This window comes from Odontesthes bonariensis, chromosome 22 (genome assembly GCF_027942865.1).
Source record: "Odontesthes bonariensis isolate fOdoBon6 chromosome 22, fOdoBon6.hap1, whole genome shotgun sequence".
Classification (NCBI taxonomy): domain Eukaryota; kingdom Metazoa; phylum Chordata; class Actinopteri; order Atheriniformes; family Atherinopsidae; genus Odontesthes; species Odontesthes bonariensis.
Window position 1 is genome coordinate 4,115,898 of NC_134527.1, and position 20,862 is coordinate 4,136,759.

Sequence of the window (20,862 nt, forward strand, 5' to 3'; positions counted from 1 at the left end):
AGACCTTTATAATAACAAAAAAGCTTTTCATCAGTTTCATCTAACGTTACAGTTATGAAATCCTTATGAACTGTGTTGATTATATACTTACTGAATGATATTCCTTCCCCCCCACCACACACACACAAAATCCCAACACAGTGGTATGTTACAAGTTTAATTGGTTCCGTGACAGAGCTCATAAGTCAAATAGCTCGTAGTCCAATCAATATTCATCATTAAATGAATGGAAATGCCATTAATCCGTTCCATGAAATAAAAATTGACGGAATAACGGCTCTTAAAAAAACTCATATGTCGGGACTCTTAACTCAAGGTACCACTTTAAAGTGCTACAGTATATATAGCTTCATGCTAACGTGACATTAGCCTTTCATAACTTTAGCCTACTCGTTTAGCCTAACAATTGGCAACAAAATCTCTTCTCTAAATGTACAGTCTTTAAAAACAATGAATCATTTGGAAATCACATTAAAACTTAACTCAAAATGATGTATTCCACGAAAGTAGGTTCACTCTGACAGTGCAACACCACACTCTATGCCTGCTCCTCATTTCAAAGACGCCGCGTTTCTCACTCATCTTTCAACGAGACTTGCCTGTCAATCAACTGGAGTGACACCTGAGGTGTCCAATCAGGTTCCAGAGGTGACCGTTCGGGAGCCGAGTCAAAAGAGCCGAGCTTCGCCCCTGGCCTGCCCCTCACCTCATTGGCCCAGGCTTCAATCAATCATGACTAAAGGGCCGATCTACCAGTTTATGCACCAATAGGAGGGTTTATATACCGTTATCCACATATTGCGTTATGTTTTAAATCTTTATTAAATTATATTTCGTAAAAAAAAAAAAAAAGCGCAGGCCAGTAAGTCATCAGGCCAGCGGGCAAATGCCCGGTATGCCTTACTATCAGTCCAGCGGTGCTAACAGCAGGTTTTACAATGAGGCAAATGGTGCTAACATGATAGGCAGTGTTTGTTAGTTACCTACAGTGTTAGCCGAGGACATGCTAACGTTGCTGGGTTCAGATTCACCAACGTTAGTCCGGAGCGGATCGAAAACGCGACATTCATTCATAATCATTTCATCTTCCCTTTGAAATATTCACTTTGCAAGTTGCCCTGTTGTCGTCTTTTTTAGGGATGCAGGGGTGATAGTGGAAAAAAAATCCTGAACTTTTTTCCTGTTCCAACGGGGTGGGGGGCGCACAACATACTGCATATGTGACGTAGGCCTAATTTTGACACATTCAAACATTTCATAGTCTGTGTATGACCATTATTGTCAAGTGACACATTTTAGATAATATTTTCATTTTTGCCTTATGTCTATAGTGTTATTCACAAAAACAGATCATTTCCATCTTGGTATAGCACTTAAGAGTGAAAGAAACTGGCCATGTTTGATTCTAGCTGTTTATATATAAAAAAAAAAAAAAAAAAAAGCATTCTAGGCTTGTGATGTTGCAGTATAGCTAGAAATTGAGGTGGGTATTGAACCACAATGCAACATTTCAACACCAGAATGCATTTCTGAAAACATGGTGCATGTTGAACTTGATTTAACTCAAAGCTGCATACCCAGCAGCCATACCAAGACAGGTCAGTATGGGGCAATACTGGTCCAAAGTACAGTAACTACACTCTGTCTAAAATAGGGGAGGTGATTACCAATTAATTAAGCAACACTTTAATGAAATAACATACCTTTGTTTATAGACGACTATTGTGTAACAAATATTACACAGTGGCTGCGTTTACAAGATGGTGTTAATTCACAATTATATGCCAATTTTTAACTCGGAATTAACGTTCATGTAAACACTTTCAGAACTGGAATTAAGTTTATTCGGAATTAAACTTTAATTCCGCTTTAAACAATTCCGGTCGTTCCACGCATGCTCGTTGGGCACGCGATGACCAAGACCCAGCGACGCACTTCCAGGCAAAAAAAATGGCAGACCTCAGTGCCATTTCTTACATGATAGATTTTGCTTTATTTAAAGAGCCCAAGTGACTATAAATGTTGTGAATACCATATATTGATGTAAAAATGCACCACGAACTGATGTAGCACAAGAAAGTTACTCCAAATCATCATTTGACCACTCGATTTTCTACTTACCCCAGCTGGGGACACTAAATTGGGGCTGAAGATTACCAGCTGTCCTGGTAGTACAGGGAGCTCCTGGAGCTTGGCGACCACGCCCCTACGTCAAATTTAGCTCGCCCAGCACGTGCATCCTCTGTCCAATCGAAATGCTTTCACATCTCCAGATGTTAATTCAGAATTAAATTAAAGTTTTTGGGTTTTTCCAAAAAAAAATAATTTTTTTTAACAGAGCCATGCTACGCCGGATTTCTGGCGCTGCGCCGGAACGCCATCACCCCTGGGGATGTGTAACCAAACTTTCGAGCGTTTGGGCCGCACCATTTTTACTGTTGGCTGTACTGGAATCGATAAGGGAATCGTTTGCAAAACGATTCCAAGGAATTGAAACACTGGGAACTGGTTCTCAACAAGAACTGGTTTTTGATTCCCATCCCTAGTTGAAGCCGACCCCAAAGCGACCCGACCTGTACAGATATGAAGTGACCCGAACCGTACCGACAGTGGAAACGAGGCTTTGCTTCATCTGTGACCCAAACGAAGCGCCAGGGATCAGAGAGCAGTAGCATCCAGCCTGGATGGACTACAGAGCTAAAACCGAATAAACAGAATGGAGATCTTGTTGTGGAACACTGGCTGCAAATCAAAACTTCACAGATACAGAGCTTTTAAACTTTAATAGTGCGTTTCCCCTTCATTGTACAAGGCTATAAAAAGTTCACAGCAACAGCACACAAACATACAAAATAGTTTTTACCAAATTCGGTTGTGGTTTTTCCTTCCTTTCTTCTTAAATACATCTGAACTCTGGTGCGATACCCAGCCAATAGCAAAAAAATTCATTTCAAGTCAATGTATACAATCTTATTTACACAGGAACGTTAATCAAAGTGCACTGAAGAGAGTCCTGATTGACAGTCATGTCTCTGAGGGATGAAGAATATTTACACTTTACAAATGCTGTAACCATGGCGATTCTTTTATACAGTAATAATAATACTAAGAAATGAGAAAACGGAGCATAATTCACACCAGCAGGCGGTGCAGGTAATAACAGATCAACAAAGAAAAGAAAACTTGGATATATTAGCCGTCAGAACGGGATCGTACATAAATATTCACATCTGAGCCGGTTGGAAACGAGGCTTTTGGCCACATTCTCCCAGTTTGAGCCTGAACTCTGAGCACCCGCTTACCCCGTCAAACATGATCCGCCAGGTCCAGAGAACTCCGGGCACATCCTCCAGTTTCACAGTTCAGTCCGAACACGGGAAGCCCTGCGACACGCAACCCGTTCACTTCTGCAAAAAAGATGGCGTCACACTCCTTTAAGAGCGCAAAGAAATGACGGGAAGCCATCGGTTGAAAATAACGAAGCCCAAAAACGGAAAAACAAAAACCAAAAAACTTTGGCTGCTGAGTGAAAGAAGCCGACATAATTCACCGAAGTATTCGTGTAATAAATAACATTTCCTCTTCACCACAGATCATGACATAATGCACTTTAGAAGGCATGTGGTTGTACTGTAAGGGCTGCTGCTACGGACAACCGTTGGCATGGTAATGAGGCGGCGCCATGCGACGCAACGGGGAGAAGATCATAAAAGTAGACGGGGATCAGGATATATCATCATCTGTGCTCACTATTGAGATCTGCAGAGAGAAGAAGGAGATGAGAGAGCTTTAAGGTTGAATTCATATGCATGCAAATGTAAAAAAAAAAAATTTGTCTTTTTGGAATTATAGAGGCTCCAGAGACCCAATTAACACGTGTCTCCGACTGTTGTTGAACCAAAGGGAGGCTTTCAGACCCATATCCTGGTCTAAACCAATCAGATAGTGAAGGGCGGGACCCCCCTCTGATTGGCCGATGTCCAGATATTCCTGTATATGTACTTCTCCTACTTCTAACTTTGAGTTAGTATGCGAGAAGTTCCCAGATGCATACTAGATTCTCTGAAATGTTGGGTATGCATCATGAGGTTACTACTCAATACTCAAACTACCCAAGATGCAACGTAACGTCGCCGATCGTCATTTCCTGTCAAAACGGCAGTTTCAAGCTAGCTACAACGAGGGTAGGTTCACTTCCTGTTTTCAAAACAAAAGCACCAATTGTATGGTAATGGCTTTCCCTATGATAAAAGGCATCGGGTATCTTATTTTGTGAAAATAACCGGAAGTGCGTTGCTCACTGCGGCTAGCTTTAGTAGCGCCGAATTCGTGGGAACAAAATTGTAAATAGCCGGTATTTTGTCAGGTTTAACACGTTGGGGATCTAAACGACTACTTTCTCACCTGAAAATGTTTCAAATGTTGCTAAAGTTTACAGAGTTTAGAGCTCAAGAGAAATCAGCTTCAGGCCGGCTGATTTCGGCTCGGGGAGGAGCAAAATGCATTGTGGGTAAACGCTCTGCATACTGTCTGATTGATCAGTATGCAGAATGGAAGTATGTAGTATGTAGTATGCGGTTTCGAACACAGCCCATGTGTGTACGTTTGAAAACACGTGCGCTGCGGTCAGACAGAGGCTTTGGTCCATCAGATTTTGGCCATTTCTCAATACCAAGTACGTACTTGGTGGAAGTACGGACTTCTGAGTACAGAAGTACGCTCGTTGTGCATTTGGAACGGAAGCGTACTTGATTACGTCAAAGATGTTGATGCCAAAAATATAAAACAAAAACGATTGTTTTTTATTTTTGTTCGTTGCTGCCCGTGTGTTTAACAGCAAAGAAAAATCAAAACTTGTATAAAATATTGAAAATGGACCGAGCTGTGCCGTCAGCTGCTGTTGGAGTTCTTTACTTTAAAGCTTTAGAGGAAGCAGTGAGGCAGAGGAGGGAGAAACGAGCCAGGATGCAGAGGAGCAGGCTAATGGCATACCTGTCAACTCCTCTGCCATCTTCGCTTGTGCCGCACTGCATTCTGGGACAGCAAGCCATCTGAAGTCTACACAGAAGCAGACTCTATAAAATGTGCGGAGCAAGTACACATCTGGGAATGTGGAGCGTACTGTGAATTGGAACAGTACTCCGTCCTTTCGTGATGACGTTTCAGAAGTACACGAGAACAGACAGGTACGCATATTGAGAAACAGCCGCGGATGATAAGATGAAAGGAACGAATGACAACTTCTTCGTGAAGAATGTTAAATTGAGGCCAGATTGGTCCAAAAGTCATAACGCCGGGCCCTCCATTCTCATCTTGTCACACATTGCTATGGAAACGGCAGGAAACAAACAACTCCCATGAGTCTGAGCAGAGCAGTTAATAATAATAATATTATTAATGAAAGACCCCCGTTCCTGCGACCAAGCCAACTGGGGGTTAAAAAGTAGATTGCATTATAAACTCTTGATCTGGGAAGTAAATCGTTTTATTTTTATATTTATGTTGCCTCAAAGGAAGCATTTGCTGCTCTTGGTGATTTTTTTTCTTCTTATTAAATTCATCTTGAGATGTTTTAAAGTTTAAATTTCAGCTCATTTTAAACACTTTTCAGTTAGTTATCCACCTTGTGGTATTGAGCTTCAAATAAAGGACTTTGTTGATCAGATTGTTAATCATTTACCAGTCAATATCGCCTAAAACACAGGTAGCCATTTTTAAAAGAGTGAACCTGTGAAACTGCGGCGTTGAATGTGGTTGAAACTTTTGTGCAGAAAGTTGTTCTGGAGCCCTGAGAGGGTTAGAGCCACATCTGCTGCCAGAGGTTTGTGTCCATCTCGCGGCTCCTGGCAGGCTTAGGTTAATCTTTTTAATCAGAGCTTCTGTACACTGAGGATTAGAGGCCGCAAGGTGAGGCGGAGAGTCGAGGTCATCAACATGGAGTCGGGGAAAATGATCTGAGGTGAAAAGCCGCTCAGCTGTTCCAATATTGATCTTTTTTTCCTCTCCACTAAAGACTCCGTCCTTCAGATAAAACCAAAACGTCTTTTTTTAAACTCACCGCAGGGTAGGTGTGTCCCACGTTGGCACCGTGCCGGGTAATGTCAATGTTGAGGTCTTCTTCTGTGGTCTTCAGGTAGACGGGGTTGTCAAAGTTCATGCTCTTCTGGTTCTTCAGCTGCCAGTTTCTCCACATCAGGTAGCCGCCTGCTGCCGCCATGGCCAGCAGCACTGCACAGAGGGACGGACAGACGGTGAGGCTCAGCAGAGAGGCAGAAAGCTCAGAACAAACGTGCACGTGTGTGTGAACACTCACAGACGGGCAGGATGGCCCAGGCAGCTGTAGACCCTCTGGCTGTGGAGTCCACCTGAATCGACGTGCTCACATTAGCATCTGAAAGACAACGTGCGCAGGTCAGCCAGACAAAACAAACCGTCACGCCATCCATCTGTTTAAGAAAAGGCTTTTAAAACATGCCGAGGACGATTAAAGGTTATTAAAAAAGGTTGGCTTGACATCCTTTAGAATCTAAAGCAGGGCTACACAAATCCGGTCCTCGAGGGCCGACGTCCTGCAGGTTTCAGATGTTTCCCCGCTTCAACACAGCTGATTCAGATGAAATGGAGTTCTTCAAAAGGTTGTTAAACCAGCTGATGAAGCATCGATCTGAATCAGGTGTGATGGAGCAGGGAAACAGCCAAAACCTGCAGGACGTCGGCCCTCGAGGACCGGATTTGGGTAGCCCTGATCTAAAGCATCCTTCTAAATCTAAAGTTTAGATGAAGGAAGATTTGAGACAGCCTCTAAAATGCTTCCGTGGAGAAGACTTCTGAAAGAAAATTGCAAGTTTGTTGACTTCCATGAACTCTTTGACACAGAAATGTCCGATAATTTGATTGGTAAATGAAGTCAAAAGCTCCCCAACAGTGAAGAAAAGCAAGAAAATGTTAGAACAAAAGAAAAATCACAATTTAACAGCTGGCTATTTACTTTGAAAAGCCATCTTTGAAGAACTGAACTGATATTTTCTTGTAGAGATCAGACTTTCCTCTCAGACAAACAAGCTGCTGCAAATCTCAGGCTAGTGAAACATTTGAGGAAACTTCTCTGGAGACTGGATATGACCTCGGAAACAAACATTTCCCCCCCACACTGCTGCAACCGGTTGTTTGTGGAGACCAGAGCGGTTTGTGTCAGTGAGTGATGTGACTGACAAACAGCTCGGATGAAAGCAGCTTCAGAACAGGACAAAGACAGAAACTTGGGTTCAGTTCACTCAGAGCTCAAAGATGACGTAACCCTGAACTCTCAGGCACAAAACAATTGACAGGACTAAAAATTATTGCAACTTGGCTGAGGATGAACAATGTTTTTACACCCTTGACGGGTCTCCAGTCCATCACAGAGACCCCCATAAAGCCAACGTGCATGTTTCTAAAGTTCAAGGTTAAAGCTGAAGCAGTACAGTCAGTTTAAGTTGTTTTCCAGCAGGATTTGACCAAATCTACCAGGACGAATGGCAGGAAACTAAATAAATCTTCACTTTCCTTTAACGAGTTACGAGAGCACGATGGGCCTCAGCCGAGCTTTGATACAGGAACACGTTAATAAGTCCGACTCGTCCTCACAGCTGAGTACGGTGCAAAACTAAAGGGCTGGGGGGGGTGTACTTCTGTTCTCCCATAACTTCATTCTGTGTGCAGCAGCATCACATTTTAATAACGAGCTCATCTCTTCAGTGGTTTAGCTGACAGGACACTTCCCCTCTCCTGCCACCAGGTGTCGCTCCTGAACCGTACCGTCACCCGATCCCTTTAATAATGGTTCAATAAGCAGCTGAAACATTAACAGAAGGTAGAACAAACATACACAGGGGAATTTCAGAAGGCGGTAAAAAGACATCTGCTGGCAGGAGAAACTCATTTGACCTTTGCTGCCATTTAGCAACAAACAGGAACTCAACAGCAGGCTTTGAGTTTCTGATTAGAACTCCTACAAGCACTTTAATTCACTGCATTTTTCCACAGGATTAAGACAAAGTTAATAAAACACTTATTCCAGCAACTTAACCAGCCACTCATTGTTGAAAGAACGCTTTATCCGGCACATCGGGCCCAAAATGAGAACATTTGTTGCAGGCTGCAGAGCCTGAAAGCAGGTTTAGACCCAAACTGGCAACAGGAGGAATTAACACTGAAAGTTACATTCAGAGAACCAGCTACAGTAAGAGCTGGACCTGGCTCACCGTCCAGGAGGGGAAAAGACTGAGAAAAAGCAAGAACGGGAACTTAAGCTTTAGCATTTTATCACAAAAAAGATGAAACTTTGGAGCATGTGGAGCAGCTTGGCCCATTAAAGTCTCATCGAGCGTATGAAAGCAGCAGCATCAGGTAGTGTTAGGCTGACTGAAATGGGTCAACATGTTCACATGCATTTAAAAAGCCTCGTTTATGGTCTGACCAACTGTAAATGCATCGCATTAAAAAGTGATAAGATTTGATGTTTAAAGCAAAGTTCAATATGATCTGAAATACTGATTCATGAATATTCATGGTCATCTTTTCTTCCTCATAAAGTTAAAATGAGAAGATTTTCTACACATTCAGCTTTAAGCTTCATGTTGGGACTCTACAGCTGAAATATGCATGTAAAAATGTGTAGCCGGCACCATTAGAAGCTTAACAGGTTAGTTATAATAGCGTCTCATTGTGCTGGGGCAGCAGGGAGGGAATCACCCTGTAGATACCCCAGGCTGCGCAACCATTTGTTACAAATTAACTTCCCCAAGATGGTTATCTGCATTGCAGCGAGGCCTGAAAGACATCTGAAGGTGTCCTTATCACAGAACAGACTGAGACAGACGCAAGGCGGCGTTACACATGAAGCCGAGCAGGAGAAAGTAGTTCATCTGCATTCAGCACCATGGACACAAGAGGCCATCCTGCTTCTAATGATGCATTAAAGATTTCAAGCAATCTGCTGCTTTAATACAAAATATACACCTCCTGAGTCCATGGTGAAGACGAGTTGATTTTGAACAAAGCTCAGCATGCTTTAAAGTGAAACTCCACACACAGGGCAGGTGTTTTACCTTGGGGCAGCTGTATTAGAGCCTTCCTACCATCCTTTGGGGGACCTTTGGACGAAGGGTCTGTCACAGAAACAGTCAAACTTTCAACAACAAAACTTAAGACATCAGCAGGCGTCCCATTTTCAAACCGCAAACATGCAAGCAGGCTTTCTGAGCGTAGACCAGATCTCAGGAGATCAAACCAGTAAAGCCAAGCCAGCATCCAACATGGAAGCATCTACAGGGCACAGAAGCAGCAACTGTGCTGCATGTTTTCATGAAGAAACCTTCCAATTTAACCAAAAACATGCTCAGCATTCAGGAAGAAAAGGTGCATAGAAGTTAGCATCAGCAGCACCAGGGAGCCTGGGCCTGAGAAGCAGGGAATGGGGAAAAGCTCTTTATTAAAGCCCAACAAAGAAAGAAAAGCAGTTTCTAAAGATTTTTAAAAATCAATCCAAAGAAATCAAACCTCATCTCAGTGGATGCGATGTGTGTAATTGTAGCAGCCACAGGTAACTGTATGCAGCCTTAAACAAAGCTCAGGTTTGTGTTTTTACACAGTTAAATCTTAAGACCCAGAAAAAGGGTTTAATTCAGAAATTACAAAGTGTTTTCATTTCTTTTATCGTCAAACTATTGAGCTGAATATTGGACTTGATAAACCCGACAATGAAGCAGCCACTGCACAGCAGGAGGGATGCAAACGACAATCTTTGTGCAATCACGCTCTGAAAAGTAAAAGACACGCACAAAATAACATTTCAAGAAGGATCAGGAAGGCGGTTTTTGGCTCTTTTGGACGCTGAAGAAAGGAAACCGTTTAACACCGAATGCAAGATGCTGACAATTAACTTCAGTTAACCTTCAAGAACACTGGAGGAAAGCCGAATGTATTCAGTGCTGCACAGAGAGGGATTTAAAAGAACCGAGCCTGGAAACTAAAAGAGCAAACAGTCTTAATAAAAATAAATTTAAAAAAAAAGTGGGGCTGGTCATTAACGCCGTTTCAGGAAACAAACCGAGTCCCAGAAACATCTTCAGACTGAAGGAAAAGGCTCCAGTTCACCCCTGAAGTGAGGAGCTCTGCCCATTACTTCCACTAACAAGATTAGAGTGGGTCAGGGCTGCAGACGCACAATGCTCCACGGAGCCCATTCAGCCCAAACAGGATAAATATGTTGGCTGGTGGTGAAGCCTTTGGCAACAGCTCAGCTTGTAGTGGGTGGAGGAACAGTTGTTCAACGACAGGCATTCCTTCAACTCCTCCCAAACTGTTCTCACTGTGTGTACGCATCAGAGCGGAGGGGCGTGCAAACCGAACAACACTTCCATTACAGAACAAACCTGAGTAAACACCAGCATGTGGAGGCGCTGTAGCATTCATGCTATGTTGTATGCAATGGATTAGCATCCTAAGAACTGTGAGCAGACTGAGGCCACATTTACACATAGCCGGCCGGGTATTTAGAGAAATGAATATTTCCCCCCCTCCGTTTTCAATAACAACATCGTGCACACAACATTGTTTTCAAAAAACTTGTCATTTACATCAACCTGCATAAATATGCCGTCAAGCGCCATAATAACTGTGCCAAACCTATTGGCGGCAGTGTAGGGAAAGGAATAAAGCCATGCAAGCCAATCAAAATACTCAGAATCGAGGACTTTCCTCATGTGAAGGAGATAACGCGAGCAAATATCACAACAAAACTGAAGGCAATAAGAGGGAAATATAGACAGTCAGTTGACACTGGACGCAGGAGCGGCCATGGAAGAGTGGTGCTCCTCTATTTTGAACTGTGCGAGCAGGTTTGGGGTGGCAAATGCAATAAGGTCAGAATCGTTTGCACAAATGTAAAAATTAGTAGAACTTTAACATCATCCATGCTAATCCTGATCAGTAGCCAAACAAACTGTAAACATAAGACGCTCGCATGATGTTAAGCATTTTCTGGCGCATAATGTGACGTTTAAGAACCTAAAACGCCGTTTCTCCCAGTTGACACAGCAACACATAACCGGCGTTATCAGAAATCTCCACTTTGGCCGGAGGTTTTAGAAATAATCGTTTTCTGTGATTAAAAACGGGGTTTTGGTGTAAATGAGAGGCCAAACTGCAGGAAAATATCTGCGTCTTCCTATCGTGTAAACGGGGCCTGAGACACGAGCTGAGGAAACGTGTACAAAAAGGAGGAGTCTGGACCCGGCTCCAGATCCCCAAACAGCCTGCGAGGTGAGTGAGAAGCAGCGAGAGGCCGTTAGATTCCTGCAGACGAGGCAGGAAATGTTTCTCAGAGCTGCGGTTTCACTCTGCTTTCAAACCATTTAAACACTGAAAGAGTTCAAGGTTGATTTGCGTAGAGATTCCTTGACGTCAGACCTGGGAGGGCCCGTTTGAGCATCCGACCACTCATGGATGGGGCGGTTGGGGTTCTTTCTTCTGGAGGAAAGACGGCGGCGTTATCCTCAGACTTAAAGAATAATAAAGCCTTTTCACTCCATCATTCAGACGAGCTCCAAACACTTCTGCCCCCGGACGGCCTCAAGCGTACAAACGCGTTCATTTAGCATGTAAACCCAGCCAGCCTTACTGTAGTGGGGACAGCTCTGTTAGCCAGGTTGTTATTCGCTAAATACGAAGAAGAGGAGGCTTCATAGCAGCCTGTATATGAAAAGCAAGTTTAATTAATTTAGAGGCAATCATCGAAGGTCTACACGATATTTATGGCAATCCTTTTAAATGTCCAACTTTCATTTTCATGGTTTTCTAAGTTCAGAGCTAAAAACCAAAATATGTTGCAAGTCAAACAAACACAAATAAGTGTGTTTGCCTGCAAAAAGCATGTTTAAACTGAAACTTTTGTTCCACATAAAACCTTTTTAAACATCTTTAAACACAAAATAAAGGTTAAATTTATAGGGAACGTTACTGACGACAGTAGTTCGACAGATATTCACACAAAACAAAAGATGATAAAGCCTGTAAACCCCCAAATAAAGAAAACAGGCAGCAGAAACTGCTTCTCAACTCTTTTCTTAAGTAAGATTTGATGCGAGTCTTGGCAAAGTGAACAGGCCAACTACGCAGCCCTTTACTCAGGAGGATGGTGCTGTTCCACTACTTTGTGAATGCCGGTGTCTCGGTCTAAAGTTTGAGTCCAATTAGGAGGGTCTGTGGTGGATTCAGCTGTCAGGTCCCCATCACACACTGGTGCGGTTTGAACAGGCTAATCTGTGGGCGCACAAAGCAGCCGGACCGCTCAGGATCAAAACAAAGGGAGGCGTTTCTAAGCAACCTCTTTCCAGCAAAAGGGAAAGGATGAAAAACAAGGCCAGGGCTGCAGTTCAGTCTTTGTTTTTAAGAACGCCAATTAAACTGCCTTAGAATCTCGAGTCTAACACAGTAATGAGCAAAACAATACTTCACCTAAAAGCTGAAGTCAGCTGCATGCAGATTATACTGCAGATCAATATTCTGCTTTAACGAGTTAAAGGGATAGTTCGCCTCTTTTGACATGAAGCTGTATGACATCTCATTAGCAATATCATTTATGAACAAAAGAGGCGAACTATCCCTTTAAAGAGTTCTTATTTACATCATTCATCTTTAAAAGCCTTTCGGCAGGAGGTGAGCTGGAGTTACAGAAATACAAAATCAAGTTATCGGACCATAACGGAGCACACTGAACCGACCACGGGCTCAGATAAAAACACTAAACAAGAGACGACCGCCTAAATTTCACCGTGAGGATAGAAAAATTGCTTTTGGTGCCAAAGCTGCACGATAAAAAAAAGTTTGGGTTCAATTCTGATCCCTTTGTCACACTTTAAACCCGAGCAGCAGGAATGATGAGAAGATCTCAGACTAAAAGTGACAGTTACAGTCAGCGTATAACTGACAAAGTGACCAATGAGGTCTCTGCAAACAGTTTTATGAACACCTCACAGTAAGCTGCGTCTAACTGCCCATCTTTGGCCACAGGCTGCAAACCCGCCTCTTCAGGAAACCCTACCCAGATCTGTCCCAGCTTCTTGCGCACTTATTTGTTTCCTAAATTGTCTTCCCATTTGTCTCGGTACCCAACTTACTGCACTTACTCTAGCACTAGTTATGCTCTTAGCTGTTTGGTTTTGGAAGGAAATGCACTTATGATTTCTTGTGACCTGAAGTTCTTTTGCCTACCGATGTGGAACACACTTATTGTAAGTCGCTTTGGATAAAAGAGTCTGCAAAATGACTCTAATGTAACTGGGCAGCAAAAAGCATTTCATTGGTACTGAACAGTCCCACTGCAGCCAACTCAGTGTCCAGAAATCCACAGATGTTCACTTTAAGCAACAGAGGGCCTAAAACACTTATGTTGACCCTTGGATCGGACTCCTGCTGCAGCTCGTTGGGTTTCCACCATCTGAGTTGGGATAGTTTTCCAGCTCTGTGTGGGAAAATCCGAGTGTGCACAGAACGAGCCAGAACAAATAGCTGCTGCCCTAAAGAGTGAAGGCTGATTTAAAAAATAAAAAAAGGCCCATTCAGCCGTCACACCACAAACTGACACATTCCACCCAAGAGTTCAGAGGCTGGAAGACGGGCACGCACACCAAGAGAAAACAGTGAGCAGCGATTAAAGCGGGATCAAACTCAGGAACTGACAACTCGGCTGTCAGCAGCAGATGGATACTTTTACAGCTGAGAACTGAAGGCCGACTCTGTTCACAGTTGCCAAAGAGGCATCAAAGAACTGGATCCATCAGAGCGACTCAGCTACTGTTGAAGCCGTCAGACCGACGCAGATGGACAGCTGGGTTTGGGGCAGGCTTAGCGGAGAAGCAGGGGGCACAAAGCCAGTTTAATTATTTCAGATTTACTCAAGTTTCCGCCAACAGATCCAGAGAATTACTGGATCACCTGTGAACAACCAAGCTCCCTTTTGCCTTTAGTTAAAGGGATAGTTCGCCTCTTAACATGAAGCTGTATGACATCCCATATTAGCAACATCATTTCTGAACATCTTCTTACCCCCTGCTGCGTCCTGTGAGCAGAGTTCCAGCCTCATTTTGGCGTTGATGAAGGTAGTCCGGCTAGTTTGCTAAGGTCCCGAAAATAAAGCGTTTTGCTTCTCAAAACAATATGCGTTTAAAAGAGTAATACATTGGCATCACAAAATGGTTCTCCAGGAAAAAGTCAGACCTCACAATCACTTGGTGCTATTTTCTCTCCCTTCGTATCATGCACACCAAAATGAGGCTGGAACTCTGCTCACAGGACGCAGCAGGGGGTAAGAAGATGTTCATAAATGTTGCTGATATGGGATGTTATACATCTTCATGTCAATTTTACCAGTCTGAAAAACACCTGGCAGCTCAGCATCAGGTCCCAGAAATGCTCGTCCCCTGGGAGACGGCGGTAAATACCAGATGCAGCTAGTGTGAGGGGTGTAGTCCTGCAAAAACAACCTGTACTCGTTTAACTTTTGCAGTTCAGTTAACTCGGTTTGTTTGTGACGTGGGAAAAAGGGACTCGGACCCCTCAGTGATGCAGAGTCATAATGCAAAGTTCTCAGTTTCCCAAGTGGTCCTGATGTTTGGCTAATTAAAGGCAAAACAAGAACGTGCTAATAAGCAGCAGAAAGGTTTCCTCTAATGGATGAAATCTGGGACAGGCTGCTTCTCCACACCGAGGGGAGCAACAGATAAGAAATCCTCCTCTGCACCTCCCGTTAAAAAGGTTTACAGGCACAGTCACTGGGGAGGGAGAGGCCTAAGCACCAACACTCGGATGAAAGATTTCATCTCCCTGGAGGAGCTGGAGACGTCTCAGTCTTCTCCCCGTGTGGCTACTGCGACCCTGAACTGAACTAATGACTTAAAGGGATGGATAAACTGGAACATTCTCTCTCAGCCCAGTAAAATTTAGCTTAATTCATGCCGACTCCAGCCTGCACAGCATCAGGTGTCCTAAAGAGATTCTGCAGCCCGCAGTTTCCACTTAGATTAATATAAAAACCCAAAACTGACATCTTTAAGCCGACCTACTTAAAATTAGTGAGCCATGCTTGCAGAAAAAAAAAAAAGCAGACGAATAATTGTGTCCCACTTCAAACGCTTGATGCGTCTCCGGAGCCCGCCCTCACCTGGTCGGCAGCGCAGGCCGTCAGCAGCCAGCTCCTGCCCCTCCGGACACACACAGGTGTATTTGGGAGAATGCTTGTTGATCTGCGGCGCCGGCAGACACATGTAGCTGCAGCCTCCGTTTTCACCTTTCTCTGCGCACCAGTTGGTACCTGCACATAAAAGCCACGATGAGTTTGCCACACAAAATGGAAAATATGCGAGTTTTCTGGTAAACAATCAGAATTTCTATTCCTTCCGTCCCCTGAAACAGCCAGCTCGTACCGGGCAGCTGAATCAGCTCGTGGTAAACTATGATGTCCTGAGGGCTGTTCAGATGGTTGGCGAGCAGCACCACGTCAGACCCACTGAACTTGTTGGCACCGTAGACGGCGTTGTTTTCAACGTCCGTCCAGAAGACTCGGTCCTTTGGAAAGAAAAAAAAAAAAAAGCACGGAACGCTTCTCTTTCAGTTGTGAGACATGAAAAAGTCTCTAATTTAACCTTCAAACACGGATTCTAAAGACAAAGCAGCAAACATTAAATGGTGCCTGCATGTGAATGAGCAAGCGTTAGTCAGCCTGTTGGGGTCTTATGATGAACGAACCAATCAGAGCAGATTCCACCGTTAAAGCGCATCAGCATGACCGAATTTCATGTGTGAATCACATCAGATTCTTCTATTAAAGGTTTATTTATTCAATTCACTTCTTGTAAGGTTCACACACATATCCTGAAACATGCCATAGTTAAAGGTCCACTAAATTAACAAAATTAAAGTTCCTTATACGTCTATTGTTACCTAAAATACACAAACTCAAACTGAGTAAAGTGAGAAAGTTGTACTTTTCAAAATCGTAATTTTTATTGAAGTTATAAAATACGTCTTTCTGATTGGACAACAGGTCATGACGTACATTTCAGAAGACAGCGCAGAACTAGCCTGTGCGCCTACCTGAACAACGCGCTGTTGTGATTGATACTGACGTATAATTCAGTATCTCTGGATTGAGCTCAATACAAGGGACGACAGCAGTTCCAGCAGTGAAGATTAACCGTTTATTCCACGAGGTGTCCAACCGTATTTATTTGAACCAACCAGCGCAGGAGGCTGGGGAACAGGTGGATATGGACGGGGAGGCTGCGGGAGGAGTTGGCGCTCGTTTGGGGCACATCAATTGGTAGGCTACAACCACATTTCAATGTCGTGTCAATATCGCTCATATGTCGGGAAGGGAAATAAATACATGTTGAAACAGTGTCAATAAACGGAGTAGTGTTGGCTCTCTATAAACCATCTCATTTGTTTATGAACGTTGTCATCAGCTGAAACGGAGCCGCGGCCCAGCTGCGGAGCGCCTGCAGCCGGCGTCCCGCCGAGAGATCACGGCACCGATCCTCCCGTGGTGGTCGCTTCCAGCGGTGTTTCGGGCTCGCCGGGACCCAGTTTGGTGGCCTGTTTAGATACTAGCGACGAAAACTGTCTTTTGTAATAACCTACGATCTACTATACGGACTACCAACTCAAATTACTTGCTACCTGCCGCGCTTTGTTATTCTGAAATGTACGTCATCATAAGTAACCTTGGTAACCCCGCGCGTTTATTTTTTGAAGGATGGAGCTTTTGGACCTGATAACAGATGAAATACCGTTTTCCAGATATTAGTACATTTTTGTAAAAATCACTATCAGAAATGTAAGGTATCTATCTGGACACATGAAAACAACTATATCACCGTTAAATTTTGTTTATTTAACTTAGTGGACCTTTAAGCTGCTATAGGCCCAGCCTGCTGGGGGGCCTCATATCACACCTTTCCTCACTTTACTCTCTTCCTCCCGTTTAATTTCTCAAATGATATTATGTAGATGTGACATTATTGTGGTCATTAACTGGCGTTTCCCTGTTCCAACAGGTATCCTTTGAATGGTGTTACAGTGGGTTTTTTTCCCCTCTTTTCTGTCTCAAACCCCAGCTGGTGGAGGCGGATGGCCACCCTTCCTGGTTCTGGTTCTGCCAGAGGTTTCTTCCTGTTCAAAGGGAGTCGTTCCTCTCCACAGTCGCCTCAGGCACGCTCAGGACGGGAGATTAGACTGAAGACAAGTTTCTGTGCAATCTGTTGGTTTCCTTAGCTGGGAAATCTTTTTTGAATTGGCTCTATATGAATTAATTGGATTATTTTGAAGTTAATTATGATTACAATGAATTGAATTCCAATTGGACTTTATTATTTAAGTGCCTTGAGATGACATTTGTTGTATTTGGTGCTATATAAATAAAACTGAATAAAAAAAATTAATCTCTACAGAGGTAGATAGGAGAGCAGAGTCAGCATGACCCACTACACCCACTTCAGAGGCACTTTTTCCCCACATTGCAGTCTGACTCGACATTATTTTCTAGTTGTTTTTAACTGAAGCGACTTGGCAACAAACTCCGCTGCTCTGTCAAAGTTCTGATTAATAAGAAAAACTGCTCGACACAACTCTCCTACAGTCAGGTGAGAAATGTGGAAATCCTGCCAGCAGTTTGTATGAATTGCTCCTTATTTCACCGTTAATGTTCGTGAAAACGATCATGCGTCCCCAATTATTTACACAAGTTTCACATGGGGAAATAAACCAGTTTAAAAATAAACCAGAAGCTGGCTGTATCCCTCCATTCCATTTCAAATGTCGTTACTGATGGCATTTTAACAAGGTTTTTGTTCCATCATGTGATGTTGACAGCAATAAAAACCCAAATGCGATTCAGTTCATCATGTCGGTCACTTAAAAAACAGAAAGAGGTGCGAGACGAGCTGCAACTGCTGTACCTCAAAGACTGAGAGAGCAAAGGGATGAGCCAGGTAATCCTGAGACTGCAGCACCGTCTTCCTTTTGTCCCCGTTCAGGTCAACGCTACAGAGCATGTGCAGCTTGGAGTCCACCCAGTACAACCTGCCTTTGATCAGATCTGGATGGACACACGGAGAGAAACGGATGAGGAGGATTAAAGAAACGAGACGAATGAGTAAGGGAGCACAAAGCAGACAGGACAGAAATCAAAGGAAGAGATTCCAAATCAATACCTTTTTGCTAACCAGGACAATCAATTACTTTGATGGTGCGACTGATGCGAGCACAGGGAGAACATTTGGTTTTGTGATCCTTTAAGTGTACGCTAATGTGAGGAAAAGTGTCTTAATGTTGCATTTCAATAATTAAACTATTGAAAAGTGTAAAACATTTACAAAGTTTCTGGAAAGTTTTAACTCTAAACTACAGGAAAACAGATGAACTGACAGAAACACTTTAAAGTCACTCAGTGGGGTCACATGGCACTGAAAGGATCAGATTATTGGCTAAATTACAATAAGACTGAGTGATTAATGTGTAATTGGCTTTGTTCTTAGACATAAGTGCATATTAAATAGTCTCCGTACATCGTGTGCATGGTGGAAAAGTACAACCTTAAATGATCCAGGCATAGTGAGACAAAACAATTGCCTGGGAAAGCAGCTGCAAGATTCACACTGTTGGCTGATCCAGAGAATATGACGAAGCATGTTGAACCGACTCATGTCCAATCATACTCGGTAGAGTGCGAGTCCAACCCATGTGAAATAAGTCATAAATACAAAATATACCCGGAAATCAAGGCTCGGTCTGTCGTACCGGGTCCAGCGCTGATATACTTCACTGGTTACCACCAATAAATACTTTAACTTGAGATTCCTCCGGCTTGTTCTTGAGCTTCCAATGAAAGAATCGAGCCAACATTAAGTTCATGTAGACGCCTTAATCTGACTAAGAAATTGGGTCGAATCGAGTTACTCGCAATGGGATTAAAAGTGAGATAACTCGGTTGAAAGTCAAAATAAACGTGCTTGTAGACGGTGAAGCACGTGGTGAATTAGACTTTGTGTTTGAAGAGGTCAACAGGAAGTGGCTCCATTAGCAACAGCTGGAATGGGTACAGCGCCACCTATCATACCGGGGTATGACACGCTTTGTGCCTCTGATTCATTCACCGCCATATATCCAAGGAGAATTACCCTTGCTCAGCTCATTCTGATTGTAATTTAGCCAATAATCCGATCCTTTGAGCACCATGTGACCCCACTGAGTGAGTCGTCCACATCACTGTATGTCTGTGCGTTCCTACCCAGCGTGATTCCATTGGGCCACTGGATGTCAGACGCCACCAGAACCTGTCTGTCCACTCCGTTCATGCCAGACTTCTCGATCTTAGCTGGTTCGCCCCAGTCGGACCAGTAAAGAAACCTACAGGACACACACACACACATATAACTTAAACAGTCAACTGGAGAGTAAAGGCTTTGAAATGTAAGCACAAGTCTCCCACCCACCCGGACAGTGGATCCACAGCGATCGAGGCAGGTTCTTTGAGGCCTCTGTTGAACAGAACTTTCTGCTTGGTTCCATTCAAATCGGCCACAGAGATGGTTTTGGTGCCGAGGTCCGACCAGTACAAGTTCTTATAGATCCAGTCCACTGCGATCCCCGCAGGAGTGTGCACGTTGTCTATCACCTTCTTGTGGGTTCCAACATCCACAACTTTATCCAGGACAATGCTGGCATGACAAAAAGAACAGCGTCACATAAATCATCATTCTCTGCGGCTGACGGCCACCAAGGTGCCGTTACAACATTTATATCTCAAACTCTGAGTTTACGTGTTATATTTTTGGACAAGCTTGCTTTTCACAGATTCAAATCTCATGATTCCACAAGTCAAACAGTTCTCAGTACATTTCTAACAATACAGATGCCTCAGTTCAGCCAAAACTGAATGTTTTAGGTAATTAAACTGCACGGCATTACGGATTCAACCAGATCCGTCTCCTTTTTACAGCTCCTGGAGGCCATAATGGTGCAGATGCATCCTCTGTAACACCCCACTGTTAGTATAGACAAATGGTGAAATACCAAGCTGTGAAAATCAAGTTACTCTACCTAAATATGGCCTTCTGGCCCACGTCGGCCCAGAAAATGGTCTGCTGGTTAAAGTCTGCATCCAGAGCCACCGTGTTCCTCTGCTGCTCCAGAATCTGAGTGTACTCCTTCCTCTCCAGCCCCAGGCGACGAATATCACGGCGGTTGGTGAAGATCAGACAAGGCTCCTTACCTGAGGAGCAGAGAAAAGACTTTCCAAGGTGAGAAACAGGGACTGAAGGTCAATTTGGCAACCAATTGGTACACTTTTATGCATTTTTAATGCTTCTTCCACTCCCTGCTGCAATGCTTTTATTTTATGTGAAGCACTTTGAATTGTTTTGGACATGAAATGTGCTACAAATAAATTTGATTTGATATTCGGGCCTGGTGAGCACGTTGGTCAGCTGGTGGTGTAAGACAGAGCGTTTCTGTTTGTGAGCAACACAATGGTGCTTTTTCAGAGACATTTAAACACCATGTGATGTGACAAAAGGATGGCATAACCATCTCCAGCTGAAAAAACTCGATGTTTCCAGTCTCACTGAACCACTGTTCCCCTTCATCTTACCCTCTGCTTTACAAAGCTATTCTAAGAGCATAAAGGGTTCAGGTTAAATGCCACTTGACTGAGTCAAAGTCAAACAGGCTGTCAGAAGGATTTATACCACACTGAAGCATTTACTGACAAAGCAGCAACGCTCCTGCTCACAGTTAGAGTTAAACTCTAAGCTACGGAGAAGC

At 43.5% G+C, this 20,862-nt stretch overlaps 1 protein-coding gene across 2 annotated transcripts in view; it reads right to left on the minus strand.

Moving 5' to 3' along the window:
* Window positions 1–2,768: 2,768 nt before the first annotated feature.
* Window positions 2,769–20,862, minus strand: part of vldlr (very low density lipoprotein receptor) — a 44,887-nt gene continuing 26,793 nt past the window's right edge. Inside the window, exons 11-20 of one of the 2 annotated variants that reach the window (XM_075455342.1) lie at window positions 20,140–20,311; window positions 19,533–19,757; window positions 19,328–19,446; window positions 17,997–18,136; window positions 15,465–15,606; window positions 15,203–15,352; window positions 9,090–9,149; window positions 6,314–6,391; window positions 6,059–6,228; window positions 2,769–3,759 (exon numbers count right to left, since the gene is read on the minus strand). In XM_075455342.1, the coding sequence (XP_075311457.1) occupies window positions 3,724–3,759; window positions 6,059–6,228; window positions 6,314–6,391; window positions 9,090–9,149; window positions 15,203–15,352; window positions 15,465–15,606; window positions 17,997–18,136; window positions 19,328–19,446; window positions 19,533–19,757; window positions 20,140–20,311 (1,292 nt within the window). In that variant the 3' untranslated portion in view covers window positions 2,769–3,723. The remainder of the gene's footprint in view (window positions 3,760–6,058; window positions 6,229–6,313; window positions 6,392–9,089; window positions 9,150–15,202; window positions 15,353–15,464; window positions 15,607–17,996; window positions 18,137–19,327; window positions 19,447–19,532; window positions 19,758–20,139; window positions 20,312–20,862) is intronic. The other variant, XM_075455343.1, reaches the window with a different exon arrangement.